The sequence below is a fragment of the Mesoplodon bidens genome (assembly GCF_964165515.1).
Source record: "Mesoplodon bidens genome assembly, chromosome: 2".
NCBI lineage: Eukaryota > Metazoa > Chordata > Mammalia > Artiodactyla > Ziphiidae > Mesoplodon > Mesoplodon bidens.
The window spans coordinates 184739303-184756585 of NC_138177.1; the positions used below are offsets into that span (position 1 = coordinate 184739303).

At 55.8% G+C, this 17283-nt stretch overlaps 1 protein-coding gene across 2 annotated transcripts; it reads left to right on the forward strand.

Annotated features, from left to right (window-relative positions):
- The first annotated feature begins 10193 nt into the window (after positions 1-10193).
- LOC308613098 (UPF0688 protein C1orf174 homolog) lies at positions 10194-17236 on the forward strand. Of its 2 annotated transcripts, XM_081226084.1 has the most exons (4): positions 10194-10318; positions 14825-14935; positions 15688-16176; positions 16631-17236. In XM_081226084.1, the coding sequence occupies exons 1-4, from the start codon at positions 10304-10306 to the stop codon at positions 16742-16744; spliced, it is 729 nt and encodes a 242-aa protein (XP_081082210.1). In that variant the 5' UTR covers positions 10194-10303; the 3' UTR covers positions 16745-17236. The 2 variants fall into 2 exon arrangements, with proteins under 2 accessions (XP_081082210.1, XP_081082211.1); XM_081226085.1 differs by lacking the exon at positions 14825-14935.
- The last annotated feature ends 47 nt before the right edge of the window (positions 17237-17283 follow it).

The window sequence follows — 17283 nt, forward strand, 5'->3', positions numbered from 1 at the left end:
GTCCCTGGGCAGTGAACATGTGTGGAAAGACCAGCAAAGGGGATAGAGAGAAACGAATATCCTATGATATCACTTATATGTGGAATCTAAAAAAAAAAAAAATACAAATTATCTTATTTACAAAGCAGAAATAGACTCACAGACATAGAAAACAAACTTATCGTTACCAAAGGGGAAAGGGGGTAGGGGAGAGATAAATTAGGAGCTTGGGATGAACATACACACACTACTATATATGAAACAGATAGACAAGGGCCTACTGTGTAGCACAGGGAACTCTACTCAATATTCTGTGATAACCGATAATGCGAAAAGAACGTGAAAAAGAATAGATACATGTATGTAAAACCGAATCACCGTGCTCTACACCTGAAACTAACACAACACTGTAAAGCAACTAGACTTCAATTTTTAAAAAGTATAAGGAAAAAAAAAGACCAGCAAAGGGGAGAGAGAGGGGCTGAGCCAGCCCTGGGCCAGAGGCAAAACTCCAGGCAGCAGGAAAACGGCACCTGCTTCACCAGGAAAACCCCACCTGGCACAGAACCTGCGGGGACCCCAAGGGAATCCACGTCACCTCCAGACCAGAGGGAAAGCGGTGGCACGGGTGTCCTTGCAGGCGCCGCCCGGCGGACCAGCTCGTCTCCTGACAGCCCCGCGCTGAAGGCAGCTGCCACTTCTCCTTAATTCCTTTTTAATTCTCTGATTTTACTCCCTGGCATTTGTCAAGGTGTTGGGAGCCTGAGAGGCCGAAAAGGCACATTTTCTGCAGCAGTAGCTTCTGATCGCTCTGCTCTTGGCCCACCAGAGGGTTCTGAAGGTCGTCAGAAAAAGAGCCACTTTGCCCCACCTGCCCGCCTGCGCCCTCCACCCTCCTGAGAGCAGGACCAGCTGGGAGCTACCGCCTCCGTTCCCTGTGTCATCCTGCCCCCTGGTGTCGGGGACCCAAGACACCAGACCTGGTGGGTGAGGAGGTCCCGGGCAGCTCCCAGCGGCCCTCCCTCCTCCGCCTCGTGCTCAGCATCCAGCCCCTCCCCGGGGGCACGGCCCCTCCCCCGCAGAGCCCCAGGTGGTGGTGAATTGGGGGCATCTGGGTCCAGATCCTGACCGACCACCTCCTTGCTCTGTGGTCTTGGACAAGGCACGCCCCGTCTCCAGGCCTCAGTTTCCAGGTGTAAATGGGGCCATGTGAGAAGCTATCTCGTGGTGGTGTCAGAAGAGGGGGGGTAAATCCACGGAAGAGGCTTAGAGCCGGCCAGGCACCCACGGACGTGCTTGAAACATTTGGGAGCCTCACCAGGCCTGTCCCGTCAGCGTGGGGCTCAGACGCCGGAACACCCCCAATGTCACCACGACTTGGTTATTCACCCAATGGTTTCGGGGTACCTGCTAGGGACCCCTCTCCTTTCCTGGCACGTTCCCCCCGGTGTCAGCTGCCTTTCCATGTGGACACATATTCTCTGCAAAGGTAAGGCTCTCATGCAGGTCAGAATCTGGGGGGACCGAGTCTGCAGAGCTGGGACACCAGGCCCCTCCTGATGCCTGCACATTCTGCATCCCTGCCATCCTCACAAGACCTCCTCAGGATCCACGGCAAGACCTCGGCGTCCGCTCGGCCCCCAGCTCCGCTCAGCACCTCTAGCCCCAGCCCCAGCCCCAGTCTCGGCAGGGCTCTTCACGCCGACCCCACGGTTCAGTGTCTGCAGCATAAAAGCCTCCCAAGCAGGAAGGCTTGGGAGGCAGATGGGCATTCCAGGTCTGGACCACAGGGCCTGCGCTGCAGCACTGCTATTTCCAAGAGTCAGCGGTACCTGATGCTGAGCATCCTGGCAGCAAAGCTTAAAAAGCAATCGCTGAGAATCTCAAGTGGAAAAGATCACCGTTTGGACACAGCACTCTGCCCTGTGCATGATGCATGATGTAACCACTGACTCAGGTACCACCGTGCATGGAACCATCAAAGCTATACTGACCTTAAAATACATTATTTTTTTGGGCTTCCCTGGTGGTGCAGTGGTTGAGAGTCCGCCTGCCGATGCAGGGGACACGGGTTCGTGCCCCGGTCTGGGAGGATCCCACATGCCGCAGAGCGGCTGGGCCCGTGAGCCATGGCCACTGAGCCTGCGCGTCCAGAGCCTGTGCTCCGCAACGGGAGAGGCCACAACAGTGAGAGGCCCGCGTACCGTAAAAAAAAAAAAAAAAAAAAAAAAAATACATTATTTTTTTAAACGCCAGGCAGAAAATGAACAGCAGACAACAACATCTCTTTGGGGATGCGGATAATTAACTTCTCGTCAGTCAGGGAAGGCTGGCCTCTGGTCTGGAAGAGCAGCTGGGGTCATTCTGGGTCGGGCCAGAGAGAGGAGCCTCGCTTCGGTCCCCGTGGTCTTGGGGAGGGACAAGGATTAGGCGTCCCGGGGTCCCATTTTCATGGTCACGGCGAGATGACGGGAGTTGTTTTACAAGTCACCACAGTACCTCGACCCCTGGGCCATCACCAGCCACCCTCCGGAGCAGCACAATATTAAAACATCGTTATCTGCGTGTCTCTCTGCTGGAAGATTGCATCCTCGAAGCAACATTATCAAAAAGAAATTGAGTAAATTAAAAAATTATTCAAAAACACATTTCTCTCTCACTGAGAAAAAGGCAGGGTGCCTCTTTTTTTCCTGAGAGGAAAAATGGTCTATAAAACCCTTTCCTTTGTAATCAGGTACATACAATAGGCATTAGTTCCAGGGAATTCAACAGAAATCAGGAAAAAAGAGATAAGCAATTTCCAACCAGCCTATGAAAGGAGGAGTTATAGACCCATAGAGCACCATTTTATTTCATTTTCCCCCCTGCCTGTGTGTGTTAGGGAATTTAATCTGGCCTTTGTCTCCCACTTCTGGGCAGTCACCCCTAAGATGTCCAGCCTGAGAGGAGTGTCCTTGCTTTCCTGGGGGGCCTCTGGTCACACTGAATGGGTCAATAATGTGATGTAATGTAGGAGACAGCCTCCCCTGGAAGGCTCAAGGTGGGGCTGGCTAGGCCAGAAGGACCAACCTCACGATTTAGGGTGGGGGTCATGGGTATCAGTGGAGACTGAGACCAATGATGTGGGAAATCAATCATCAATCAATAATCAATTGATCGATCATCAGTCATGTCTCTGTCATGGAGGCATGGGACACTGAGGCTCAGGAGAGCCTCCCTGGCTGGCAGTCATCCACGTGTGTTATCACACGTCAGCACGGAGACGGTGAGGTGCCCTGACTCCACGGGGTGGGGACTCCGCTTTGGGTACTTTCCCGGGACTCTGCCTGCGCATCTCCTCCTTTGGTTGATCTTGATCTGCATCCTTTCCCTGCAAGAAACCGTAATCATGAGGATAACAGCTCTCGTGAGATCTGTGAGTCCTTCCAGAGGATTAGTAACTCTGAGGGTGGTCCTGGGGATCCCCAACTTGCAACTGAATGAGGTCTTGTGTCCTTTAACTTTGTAGTTGGTCTGAACTCTCTAGGACGTGCCCCCATGTGTGTGTGTGTGTGTGTGTGTGTGTGTGTGTGTGTGTGTGTGTGTAAGAGAGAGGGAGAGAATGAGTGTCTGTCCCCAACCCCTGCTCTGGTATAAATCTGTCTTCCAGAATACTGAGGTCAGAGATCCTGGGACTGGCAAATCCAATGGAAAAGATCATCCCTACCTTTTCACCCCTAAACTCATGCCAACTGCATTAGCTTGAAACTGTCCAAGATTTCCAGATGGCTCGGTCATGAAAGCCCCAATAAGGCACAAACCTTGTGAGCTGCCCCCTGTCCATGAGCCAACACCCCACAAACTGAGAGATGTGTGTGGAGACCAGATAATAAAGCAGGTTCTGCTTCCTGTTTTGTGCCCAGACTGAAAAGAAGACTGGAGCAAGGCGGGAGGGGGCCCACACCTGAGCGAGACAGGTGAGGCCACAGACAACCAGGCAGCCAGACAGCCTTGGCAAGGCACCTCCTGAGAGCAAGGTTACATCCGCGACATTAGCTCACATCTGTTAGCTACTGGGAAGGGACCACAGGTAACCCTGGCTGTGCCACTTAAATCTGCGTACGGTGACATTTATCCAGCATTTAGCTGCCTCAAAACGCACTGACCTGAATCTATTCTGCATTCTTAGGAAGCAGCATGACGAGGATGCCAGCGTGGGGATGCAAGGAGACAGATGCCCTTCAAGGACACGGGGTTCCTGCGGGCAGAGAAGCCAGGCACCGCGGGCAGAGGCCGGCCGTTTTGTCCTTCTGCTGCCTGTGCCGGCGGATCAGGGCAGACCCCACTCACCGATGTGGGGTAGGGGCCCTTCCAGCATCCCTTAGGACCCCGGCTCACCTGTGGGCTCCCGCAGGTTTTGTTTTTGTGAATTAACCACCTCCCCTATCGAGTACCTTTCTCCCTCTCTGAGCCAGCCGCCTGCCACATGGGACGGGGAAACAGACAGGGGTCCACCGACCTTGCCTTGTTTCCAAGCAAATGCTGCTGGTGCAAAATCTCCCTGTCCCACATCTCTGAGAGCAAAACTGCATATTCATGACTTTCAAGTCTTTCAGGTGGTGGAAAGGTGTCTCGAAGGAAGGCTAAGCGCACTGTGATCTCCCAGGCGGGCGGGCGGGTGGGCACTGCAGTCTTCCCGTGCTTCCCGTCTGCCACGTCAGCCCTCCCACCGCCTTGCGGCGCCTCACCACCACCACCACCAGAGGGTCTTCATCACCTTTCTCGACAGAGGGGGAGGAGGGCAGCACCTTGAACCGTCTCTGCAGCCCAGGTGAAACTCAGTGGATCTGGGATCTGGTGATGAGCCCCGCAAGGCCCCGGGAGGGATGGACCTAGACTCGAGGTCAATTGTTCCCAGCGCTAATTGACTCTGCATCCAACGGTGACGTCCGTCTCTTCCGGGTGGCCTTCCCCCCACGGGGGTGGCAGGGTCCTGTGATGCTTGGGCTCGGACGCAGGTGATGCCCGGAACTCAGAGCCTGAAGAGGGTATGGTCCCCACGCTCAGCCCGTGGGCCACCACACGGCCTCAGAGGGAGAAAGCACCGAGTTAACGATGCCTCATTTACGGGCAAATACACGTCTTTGGCAGCCGTCCATAACGTGTCACGGACTTTTAGCCAAAGGAGCTGAGAGGGCCATGGAAGACGCTGGCGCTTGTGAATTAAGGCAGAAGCAAATCTGCTGCGAGAGACTAATCTATACCTTCGCTCCACGGTCTGAGCCTCGCTCCACGTTAAGAGGGTCACAAGCCAATTTCCACCAGCCCGGGGCCCAGGAGCTCTCAGAAGAGAGCTTTTCTTCTTTGGGTCTTTCTTGCTGCCAGCCCAAAGGTCCTCATAAAATGGCAATTTCTCCATCTCGCTGGAAATTTAGCCTTTTCCAGGCTATGCAAATCCCTGGGTTTTCATTCAAAGGACACGATCACTGCGATGTCCCCACCCAGGGAGTAGCTTTGTCCCAACATTGCCAACCACTCAGAGCTTCTAGGCCAGGATGATGTCCTGAACGCACCATTCTGATTGGGGTTCCCGTAATACCCAAGCAGGGTCTGTTTCTTGTGTTTTCAGGGCAAACGGGGACCATGGCAGTTCCCGAAGTTCAACTGCCTGGCACTATTTCTCCATGGACTTCGAGTAAACATCTGTGGGTCCCCCAGATCCCAAGCCCCTCCTTTGAGGGAGCCCCCCTTACAGCTGTCAGCCGAGTTGTGTCATGTGGCTGCAATATTTCTTACAGTGATGAAGCGCAGTACACGCACAGAGCTCTATAAATATTTGATGAATGAAACGAATGGATAATGATGACAGTTACAGTGCAGCCAGAAGGCTGATTCTGGTGAATTTCTACCTGTCCGATGTCAGTGGAATGTGAAGGCTTTATGAGGATTTTGCTTCGTATACATTTACATCCTGACTACTGCCCAAAACAATTCGGAGTTGCTGTCAATAAAAACAGAAGCACAGTTAGATTTTTTAGAACACACACACACGATTAATTGCACATAAAAGACAGAAGCCCAGAATGGAAAGCCAAGCGAACCAGGAAAAACAAGACCAGGAAATTCTGAATGAGGCCGCCTCCAAGTCTCCTGCCAGGGAGGCCAAGAGGAGGTGGGAACAGCCGTGTGCTTGAGGAGAGCACCCTCACACAGGTCTTTCTGCTGATCGTGAATTTGCTGAAACATGAGCCTGTCTAATAGACGCACAGTTGGCCCCTCTTCCCAGCAGGTTGTAGGAGATTTGAAGCAGAAAATGACCTATTGTTCTCAAATGTTTTAATGTCACAGATTGTTTGATTAGCCTGCAAAGCAGCCTACGGAAACTGCACTGATGTTTAACCACTGGTGAGATTCTGCGAAGAGCGGCACCGGGCTCCCACCCACCCACAGATGTCGGCGCACAAATTCCCTCTACCTGCTTCTCCTCGACCTCAGTGTTGATACTTCACATATGTTTAAAGCCCAAGGCCAGCACCACCTCCTCCAGAAAGCCTTCCCTGACCAACCTCCCTCCACAGAGACTGTCTCCTGCTCAACACCAGTAGCCCTTTGGAACTTCTTTGCACTTTCTCTGGGTCGCAGGAGCTCTGTGCGCCTCTCGTGTGCCCTACAAGGCTCTGAGCCTGCACGTCCTTGGCGACCTCTGGGTCCTGAAGACACCTGGCTCCTGCTAGGACCTTGGCAAATTTGCGTGGGATTGACTCATGAGAGGAATTCGATGGCTGCATGGCTGTAGGGTTGTGACTACCCAGCCAAGTCAGGCAGGAGAGGTGAGCTATGAAGGAAACCTTTGCATTCTGAGGAATACAAAGTTTCCTCAGAATCTTCCATCTTCAGTTTCTTCCTGTGTGTCATCATCACCAACCTTCTTTCAATCAGTGCTTCCCGAGCCCCCGCCTGCTTGTCCCAGACACTTGGCTGGGTTCGGGGATGGGGTTCTGAGCAGAACACAGTCCCCGCCTTCAGGGAGCTTTCAATCCACGTGGGGGACCAACCGCCAACGAGAACCAACGTCCTGCCATCATGGGGACGCCCCTCTCTGGGCCCCTAACCCTGGAAGGGTAGGGAGTACAGCCGTTCAGGAAGAAAAAGAGAGACAAAGGGCGCCGAGGAACCCAGAGGGATGTGCAGAGGCATGATTTCGGTTCCATGTCCCCTGTGTGCCCTCCAGCGTGGATCGCGTCCCGACACGGCGGCTTGGGAGGTGTGCAGAGCGGAGAATCCAAGCACGGCTGCTCCACCAGGGCAGGACCTCCCGCTGCATCAGGAGGGGCGAACTTCTGCCCAGGCAGGGGCTCCTGCCTGCTTCCTCCTGGGGAGCCTGAAAGGGGCTTGGGTCCTAGAGAGAAGAGGTGACTTCTGATCCACTTCCACTGTCCAAGGAGCCTTATCTGATTCCCCTGAGTGGGTCTGACACCCCGGGTGCTATGGCTTCTCCCCTGTGGCTCTTACCACCAATGCAGATTGATTGATCCTCATGTGATTATTCCAGCAACGCCCATCCCCCTGTGGGGCTAAAGCACTAAAAAGGCAGGACTGGCATGAGCTCACCACCACTGGGACCCCAGGCCCAGCTCAGCATGGCCGTGACAGCTCAGCAGACACATGGAGTGAGCGAGTGAAGGGATGGCTTGCGGTGCTCCAGGAGAGAGGGGATAGGAGAGCCAGCTGGCTCCACGCCCTGGGGGAAGAGTACAGGATGCTAAAAAACAATTGACAGGCTGAATTTGGGGGTTTGGGGGGAACATCTGGTAATGCACCCACCCCTCAACCGGGACATGAAATTGAAGCTGCATTGAGATTTGTAGAATGAACTTGCCAGGCAAAATGGGTGGGGGAGTGGGGGGCAGGTTTTCCAGGTGGAGGGAATAGTGCATGCAGGGTGGGGGCTGAGAGGGGAGCGGGGAGCACAGCAGAGGGGGAGGGGAGGGGGTGGCAGGGCCAGATGAGTCCGGACGAGGTGCAGCGGTGGGCAACCTCACAGGGCTTTCTGAGCATTCATTCGACCATCATTCATTGAGTAGCCGCTGTGCCAGGCACTGTGCTGGGCTGTGCAGGTCGTATTAGGACTGTTGCTCTCCATCCTAGAAGCGGTGAGGAAGCGCTGAAGAGCGTTAGCAGTGGGGTGGGTCACCGCTGACCAACGACCACCCTGGCTGCCAAGGGCAGCACTGGCAAGAGGGGAAGGCGGACCAGGGATGGCCGCTGATGGGACACGGGCAGTGAGCGTGCCCTGGCTGTCAAGGATGGCCCTGGGGGCCCAGCCTGAGCAGCTGGGAGGCTGGAAATACCCCTTATGTAAACTGGAGGCGGGGGAGCGGTGAGGGGGGAACAGAGCGTATCTGTGACAAGAGATCAAGCGCTCCTTTGGGACATTAAACTCGGGATGACACTGAGATGATCCGGCCACAGTAGGACGCGCTCAAGCAGTGCAGTGTGTATCTCAGTTGATATTAACCGTAAACCACCATGGAGCCCAAAACCGGCTTGTGGCGATCAGCCCCTCGTAAATGAGAACTGAGAACTCAGAGCTCTTCAGGAGTCCAAAATAAAATCACTAAACCCAGCTCATTATGAAACCGACTTCAACGAAAATGGGACAGGTTAGGTATTTAACACCCATATCACTTCGCTTTTTTCTTAACAGCTGAAAGTGATTATGTTCGTTTCCCCTTCAAAAGGATTTCCTGCCAGCCCACATTTGTCTTTTCCCTTAGGTGTGTACCATGGGGAACAACTCGGTGAAAAGCATGGGACTGGGAAGGAAGATGGATAGGATAGCCAGGTAGGTGAGCTTGCGCTGGTGTTTGCCTGTGCATGCACATGTATGCACGTGCACGTGTGTGTGCAATTGTGTGCAGTGCGTGTGTGCACGTGTCCGTGTGTACCCTAGGACTGCACATGTCTTCACGCACTGCCAAAAGCAAAACCCCACGTGCAGCCCTAATTACCTAAGGACGCATGTCTAGAGAGGAGAGTCTGCATAGCGCTCTGGCGGGATCCTGAAGGACCCACATTTTTTATGCACTGAAAAGAGGCATCGACTGTATTTCCAGGCTGTATTTGCAGGCTTCGAGGGAGTCATTCCGTCAGAGCAGAGACCATGAAGCCTTTGGAAGAGACGGTGAATCACGCCTCTGCCAGGGAACCACGCGCGGAGGGACCCTCGAGCGGTACACATTTCAACCTTTATACTAATTTTAAAACGTAATTGACAAAACTGCCTGATTTAAATGTTCTCATCTGTTTAAAAAAAAAAAAGTAATAACAAAAGGAAACAGCACTGTCGTTTATTTGTGAAGAGCTCGTCGTCCCTGATGAGAAAGTGGGTGGTTCCGGGAGGAGGGCCACCGCGGGCACGGAGGCTGGTGTCCCCCGGCCCGAAGGGGTCCTGCGGCCCCGGCCCCGGAGCCCCGAGCACCGGGAGGGCTTTAGCCTCGTCCGTGGACCTCGGTCCCGTGGCGCCGACGCACGTGCCTGAGACGAGGTGCGGGCCAGCGCGGGGGATCCACCCGAGGGCGGCCGCCCCCGGGGCTCGCGGCGGGAGACGCCGCCGTCCCTTCCCACGCGGGCCGGTTTCGCCGTGCAGCCCCGGGCCCGGCCCACCCAGCACTGCATCGGTGGGCAGTGCGGCCAGGGCGGGGAACGGCCTCGCGCGACCACCTCCAGGGACTCCAGCATCGCTCCCGGGGCACAGAAGCCAAGGCCGGTGCCCGGGAAAATCGCCTGCCGGACCGGGGTGGAAGAGACCACCGCGCAGGCCCTCCCAGCCAGCCTCCACGCGCGTGGCCGGGGACTGCAACGGAGGCCCCTCACGAACATGGCCGCCGCCCCGCTTAAACGTGGCGGCCGCAGAGCCGTCAAGGGAGGGGCCCCTCATAAACATGGCCGCCGCCCCGCCTAAACATGGCGGCCGCAGAGCCTTCAAGGGAGGAGCCCCTCTTAAATATGGCCACCGACCCCCTTAAACATGGCGGCCGCAGAGACACCAAGGGGGGCGACCCTCATAAATATGGCCTCCGCCCCGCTCAAACATGGCGGGCAGAGAGCCCGCAAGGGAGATTTTCCTCACAACACTGCCGTCCGACGCGCCAGCTACGTAAAACGCCGACTTTGTTGGGTCACATGCCTGGAGACGCCTGGCTGTGATTGGCCAGCATTCTGGTGACGTCAGACGCCGCGGCGCGAGCCGAGGGCGGCCGGGTCGCTTCTCTGCTGGAGAGCGTTGGGCCCGGCGCTGGGGCTTGGCGGCGGGGCTGGGGGCGGCAACGCGCCGCTGACACTCATGAGGAGCCGGAAGGTGAGGGTCCGGAGGCCGGGCGGGAGCTGCGCCGGGCGCGGCGGGGGGGTGCCGCCGCCAATTTTCTGGGAGCTGAGGGGGAGCCACGGCACGCCTCGGGCGGAGGTGGGGGATCTCTGCCTGGCTCTCGACCCCCGGAAGGGAGCTCCCAGGTCACGCCCTTGGAAGTGGACCCCCCCCCTTTTCCGACCACGTCCGCGGGAAGGGGGTCTCCCAGGCCACGCCCTTGGAAGAGCACCCCCCCATACCACGCCCCCGGGCTAGGGGAGCTCCGAGGCCACGCCCCTGGGAAGGGGGCTCCCAGATCAGGTCCTGGGATGGGGGGGGCTCCCTCTCCGGAGCTGGTCTGGACCCCTGGTGCCCTGACGCTGCCCAGCCCGGGGTTCGCGTGCCTCTGCTGGTACTCCCATTACACGTATGTTGCCGCACTTCATAGTCTCCACCATGTCTCCGGGGCGCTCTTCATTCTTCTCCGTTCTTATTTCTCTCTGTTCTTCAGCTTGTGTAATGTAGCAATCTATCTTCAAGTTCACTTATTCTTTCTTCTGCCAGTTCATATCTACTCTTGAGCACACCCCCACCCCTGCCAGTGAATTTTTTACTTCAGCTATTGTAATTTTCAACTCCTGAATTCCCATTTGGTTCTTTTTTATAATTTCTATCTTTTTATTGATAATCTCTACTTGATGTGATGTCATCAAATCTTTCTTTGATCATGGTCTCTGTTAGTTCTTGAACACGTTTATAATGGCTACTTTGAAGTCCTTTTCTGATAAATCCAACATCTGATCACTCTCACAGGCAGTTTCTGTTGCCTGCTTTTATTCTAGTGTATGGGTCTGCTTTCCTGTTTCTTTGCATGTTTCATAATTTTTTGTTGAAAACTGGACATGTTAGATAATATATTGTAGCAGCTCTGGGTACTGGTCTCCCACCCCCACCCTGAGGCTTTTTACTGTTAATGTTCTTTTTATTTGGGGTGGATTCTAGTAGAGTCTGTTTCCCTTCCTACAGCTGAAGCTGTGATGATGCTCCTCAGGGGCAGTGTTGGGTGTGCCCACAGTCACCTGGGTCTCACTGGTTTCAGGGGGGCTGTCATCCTCTTTCTCTGACCACACCCAGCTCTTTCTCTCTTTTTTTTTTTGGCTGCGTTGGGTCTTCGTTGCTGTGCGCCGGCTTTCTCTAGTTGCGGCGAGTGGGGGCTACTCTTCTTTGCGGTGCGCGGGCTTCTCGTTGCGGTGGCTTCTCTTGTTGCGGAGCACGGGCTCTAGGTACATGGGCTTCAGTAGTTGTGGCTCGCGGGCTCAGTAGTTGTGGCTTGCGGGCTCTAGAGCGCAGGCTCAGTACCTGTGGCACACGGGCTTAGTTGCTCCGTGGCACGTGGGATATTCCCGGACTCGAACCCATGTCCCCTGCATTGGCAGGTGGATTCTTAACCACTGTGCCACCAGGGAAGTCCCCACACCCAGCTCGTAAACTCCGCTAGTTGCCAGCTGATCGCTCAGTCGTGATCGCTCAGTGATGACCTGGAGCATAGATTTTCTACAAAGGAATCCAATCACATTCTGGCTTCTTTGAAGGAATAGTTTCTAAGATCAGTGGTTGATGTTTGTTCTGACCCCAGGAGGGATCCTCCTGCTGTGTTTTTCCCTGGCCGTCTCCTGAAGACTATACTCTTTATCTTGACTTTTCTCCCATCTGCCTTTCATCACAGCTTCCACTGTTCTTGAGGACCCCTTAGGCATGAACTTCTCCACACTGTGTTGTAAATGAAGTTGGAAGAGATTAAGAGCCCTTTGTTTCTATGCCTGCCTCTTCTCCAGGCAGAATCTGAGCCAGGGCTCCCCAGCTGGGGACAGGGACAGGCTTCTCTGTGTGACACCCCTGCTCTCAGAGCTGAGTGCTCAGGGGAGGGAAGGGGGTCAGCAGCCTGAGATCCCCTGGACCTGCCTCTCCTGGCCTTGGGACCCCTGCCTCACTAGGAGGGGCGAGGGGGATGGGGCCCCCGTCTCCTTAGTGCCCTGCCCAGGCAGGAACCTCTGTTCCATGAGGGGGGCCTCGGCAGAAGGGAGCCCCTCCTCTCAGCCGTGCTTGCTGGAGACTTAGCCTCACAGCAGGTGGGGTGAGGGCGGAATGAGCAATGCTGCCATCCTGCTCCCCTGGGAAGAAAGCCCTCTGCCTGGGAGCGGGGGTGGGGAGGGTGTCCTGTGTGCTGACCTTGGCCGCTTGGAGGTGGGACACCAGAATAACTGTTTCTTCCTTTTGCTCTTTGCTTATAGGACCATTTGCAAAGGTTTTCAACGGTTGTTTTTAATACCCTTCACCAGTTGCACTGGGGGAGGGTTAGTGGAGCACCTCTTGCTGTTTTGTTGATCTCTTCCAGCCCTTTGAGTCTTTTGATGGGGACGTTTTCATTTAGGGATTGTTTACGTGGAAGCAACCAGTTTGCCTAACTGAAGAGCAACGGTTCTCCAAGTTAGAAAAAAATGTAATTGATTCTTGACATTTTGGAGCAAGGGCCTTAGAGGTAGTTTTACCCACGATTAAACTAAAGCCACAACGCCACTGGAGTTGACTCTTGCAAGTCTAGTGAGGATGGCAGGTGGCCTGCTCAGGTGCCTGTAACCACAGCTCCTGGGCCTCAGCCAGACCCTCACCGACTTTACCTCTGCAGAGGGGCCCGGAAAGCTGAGGGGTGACAAGCCCACCCGAGGAGCTGTTGCACCCCGAGATTTTAAGGACTACAGTACAAAGCATCTAGAAGTGCCCTGCTGCTAGCAGAGGGCCTGCACGGCACACAGCCCCAGAGCCGGACGGCAGGTTCTCTGCTCAGTCCCTCCGCAAGCAGCCAAGGCTTTCCTGCGGGTGGCTCTGGTGACAGAGCCGGGGGAGGGGCTCTGAAGCCAGACATCACTTTGTGTGACCTTGGCAGGGTCCTCTCCCGAGTCGTCCCCATCTGCAGTGGGGTGCTGCTCCTTTTAAAGCCGCTCGGCACGAGCACAGCGCCTGTGTGTTGACACTCAGGGATGGTGGCCGCTGTCACGAGCGCCAGTCCCCCCCCCCCCAGGGAGCCTGGCACGACCCGGCATCGAAACGTTTGGAGTCGGACTATAACAGGAAGGAGAGGATAGTCAGCGGCTTTCTGGGGCTGAGAATGTCTGTTCCCGACTATGGCAGCGCTGGAGCTCCAGGGAGACTGGGTGGTGCGGTGCCGTCCCCACAGGAGATACTCTGTAACCTCTTAGGCTTAGTTCCTTGGGTACGACCGGCCACACTGCTGCCTGGGCTCTTTGAGCAAAGCCCAGCCCCGGGGCGTCCACATCAGCGGGTCCTGCCTGGCTCGGAGTGCCTTGTTCTCGCTGTGGAAGCTGCCTTCCCCTTCCCTTTAAGTGTCCTCCGCAAGCTGTCACGTGCCTCGGAGCCTCGGTGACCCGCCCTCCTCCAGGGGCCTCTGGATGAGATGCTGCTGTAAAGATTTCTAAACTAGCTTGTGTGCTCCCTGATCTCTTTTCTCCACTTTCGGGCATGCTGCCCCGCATCCGGCCCCGTCCTCGTCCCCCAGGTCTCGGCCGCTGGGACAGCCCTGTCAAGCTTGCCCTCCGCTACGCCCTCCTCACTGTGCCCCACCTCTCTTACTTTCGAGTTCTCCCTTGCACTTTAATGTGTTATTTTCTAAGTGTCTGTGCTCCCCATTCTGGAACAGAGAGAGCAGTCAGTGGAGAGGCAGGTGAAATGCAAATGCAGCCCCAGTTTCGTGAATTGTCGCCTCAGTGCTGAGCTTAGTTTTGACAGATGCACCAGGTTGTTTGTTGGCTGCCGGGAAGCTGAGGGAGGCACGGGCAGGAACTCCCTTCCCATCTCTGCTGCTTTTCTGAAAACCTAAAATTATTCCTAAATAAAATGATTGTAAGTTTCATTGTTTTAATTAATTCCTTTCTTGTCACTAGAAGACTTTCCTTTGCATTCCAAGTGAGATGGCGGCGGGCGGTTTGATAGTGTTGCAGCCTGTCCCACAGCAACTAGAGCTCCTTTAAGCTGATGGGATTAGGCCTGGCTCCCCTGTGATTTCAAAGAGAGGGTTTGCGGGGTGGGGGCGCTTTTGCTTTTTCACCTTTTATCAAGAAGCTTCTGAGCAAGGATACAGGCTGCTTATTCTAAACACCTGAAGTCAACTGAACATCTGTTCTCTCACAAACGGAGGTTCTAAACACATGGGCGGTAGGGACAGAGTAGGCAAGCTTCCCGGATCACGGAAGTGGGGGGTCAGCACCTTCCACCCAGCTTTGTGCAGATGCGCACATTCAGGCCACGGCGTCGGCAGTCCCTGGCGGTTCACTGTGAGGGCCTGGGTTCAACCCCTGGTTGGGGAACTAAGATCCCACGAGCCACACGGCACAGCCGAAAAAAAAAAAAGAGGCCACGGTGTCTGTCTTTCCATGGTTGATAAAAACATGGGGGTGGGAGGGCCATCTTCGGGGTGTCTGACCAGCCTCTGGTCTGGCCCAGCTGGCAGGTGGAGTGCGGTCCTCGGCGCGCCTCCGAGCCCGGAGCTACTTGGCCACATCGGCCTCGGCCCAGGAAGCCCGCGTCGCCACGTCTGCCCGGACGGCATGTCAGGTGAGCCTCAGCCGCTCGGAGACAGGACCGGACTGAGTGTCCGCCTTTCCACGAAACATGTCACGTTAGAAAGCCTTGAGTGTGGCGAACAGACCAGAGGCAAGGTCACGGCGCTGTCACCATCAGAGGAGGCCCTGCCCTTGGTGCACATGCTCCCCACCCACCGAGAGCTCAGCGGCCTCTGCTGGGCAGCCTGAGCGACACTGGCACAGGCCATGCTGCTCACCCCGAAGGGCAGGTGGGGAGGCTGGGGACCCTGTGTCTGCAGCCAGGGGCACGCAGCCATGGTGGCCCGGTGGTCCCAGTTTCCGGAGCTGCTCCCTTGAGCCGCAGCCCGGCGGTCTGGCTAGACTTGGTTTCACAGCAGCAAGTGGCCTGGTTTCCCTCCTGGGGTGCCGCTTGTTAGAGCTGCGCTGAGTCAAGTTCACGGCCCTGCTGAGCGCCTGCTCCTGCCGCGGAACAGAGTCCTGCCTCGCCAGAGCTCACGGCCCAGCAGAAACGAATGGAAGCTGGGTCTGGGGTCATCATTTTACATGTCAGGGCACCCCTCGGGGGACAGCGTCAGTCTGGACTCCGCCCCTTTGGCGGCAGACGATGAAAGGACCCTGTCCTGTAAGTTGTGGCTCCAGCAGTGACGTCGTTTGCTGTGAGCAGGACTGCCCGCCCCTGGGGTTGAGGCTTGTTAATTATTTGCCATCTGCTTCGTAACCTTCAGCGTGTCTGGTCTTCCCTTGCATTTTCTCTCCTGACAGCCTTCCTCATCACACAAAGCCACCGACAGGCGAACGACCAAGAAGTTCAAGTACGACAAAGGTCATCTTGTGAAGTCAGAATTCCAGAAACCCACCCCCCAGAGTGATAGTACTGCTGCGCCCACCGCGACCCCCGAGACCCCGGGTCAACGCGAGCCTCCGGCATCGGCCGAGGACAGGGCCAGGCTTCCGGGAAAGGAAGCCAGCAGCTCCGCTCCTCAGGGGACCGCAGGACTCCCCCGGGGGCACTGTGGAGCCATGAGTGACGCCTGCCCGGTCGAGACTGAGGACAGGCCGCCCCCACCGAGACGCGGGGCCCCTGCGGGAGGAGAGTCGGATGGCGGCCGCCCCGAGAGGGACGGGGCGGCGGCGGACCTGGGGCAGAGCCACACGCCTCCACTGCAGATGGACGACAGCGTCCTCCTCGACGACGACAGCAACCAGCCGATGCCAGTGAGCCGCTTCTTCGGAAACGTCGAGCTCATGCAGGTAAGGCCTGTGGCCTCTCCCCTGGGCAGGCAGCCCCCGGCAGACTGCACGCCTGGTCACAGCCCCAGTTCACACGTGTGAGTGCCGCCCGATGCAGATCAAACACAGTAAGAGCTCTAACGCGGGAGGAGAGAACAAAACGGTTGCTGATGCGGGGCATCCCCCGCACGGAGCTGAGAACGGTTGCCATAGCGAGCGCGGGTGTGGGCGGGCTGGCCGACGTGAGTCTGGTCCCTGCTGCGGGGTGTGAAGTCGTGGCCGTGGTTTGTGGCTCTCTCGGCAGTTCCCCCGCACTTGCCGGGCTTGCTCTTGCTTTTAACCCAGAGTCTTTCCTCTCTCCCTCCATCACGCCGGTGGGGAGCACGCTCCCATGATGGGGGGGGGACCAGAGCCTGGAGACGGGTGCTCGTGCTGGGCAACCCGTGCCTGAAGCAGGTGTTCTCTTCCTTCCAAGGACCTCCCGCCAGCATCGTCATCCTGCCCTTCGATGAGCAGACGCGAATTCAGGAAAATGCATTTCAGAGCCAAAGACGACGATGACGATGACGCCGACGGTGCAGAAACATAGAGGGTGAGACGCACACACTGACCCTCTGCACGTTCAGTACCGCTGACCGCTTCCCAGTTCAGCACATTAGACATTGACACCAAACCTGTCTCCGAGAGTCCACGCTTCTAATCAGAATTCAGAACTGACCCACAAAGGTCAGCTGCGCAGAACGCCATGTACCCGCGGGGAGACTGGCGCACATGACCTGAAAGACCTTTGCGTGCAAAGCTACTGTTTCCGCAGGGATGCATTTTCTCCCATCTGTACCCACGTGGTGGTGGTTCCAGCTAACTTCATTCGTAAACGAGATATCTCTCTAAAGGAAACTCTTAAGCTTAGCTTTGATAATGTGCACGTGCATTTTCCATAGTCAAAATTGGATCATTCTTGTGACTGATTCAATCCCAGTTCTTAAAGAACTCTCCTTTATTTCTGTATATGAAGCTCATGTGTACCTTGGACATGCAGCAAAATCCATATGGAAAAGAAATAAAATATATTTTGAAAATATTTTTAAAGAAGGCTTATGTCCCTAGAGCTGTATTCCTTTCTAAAAT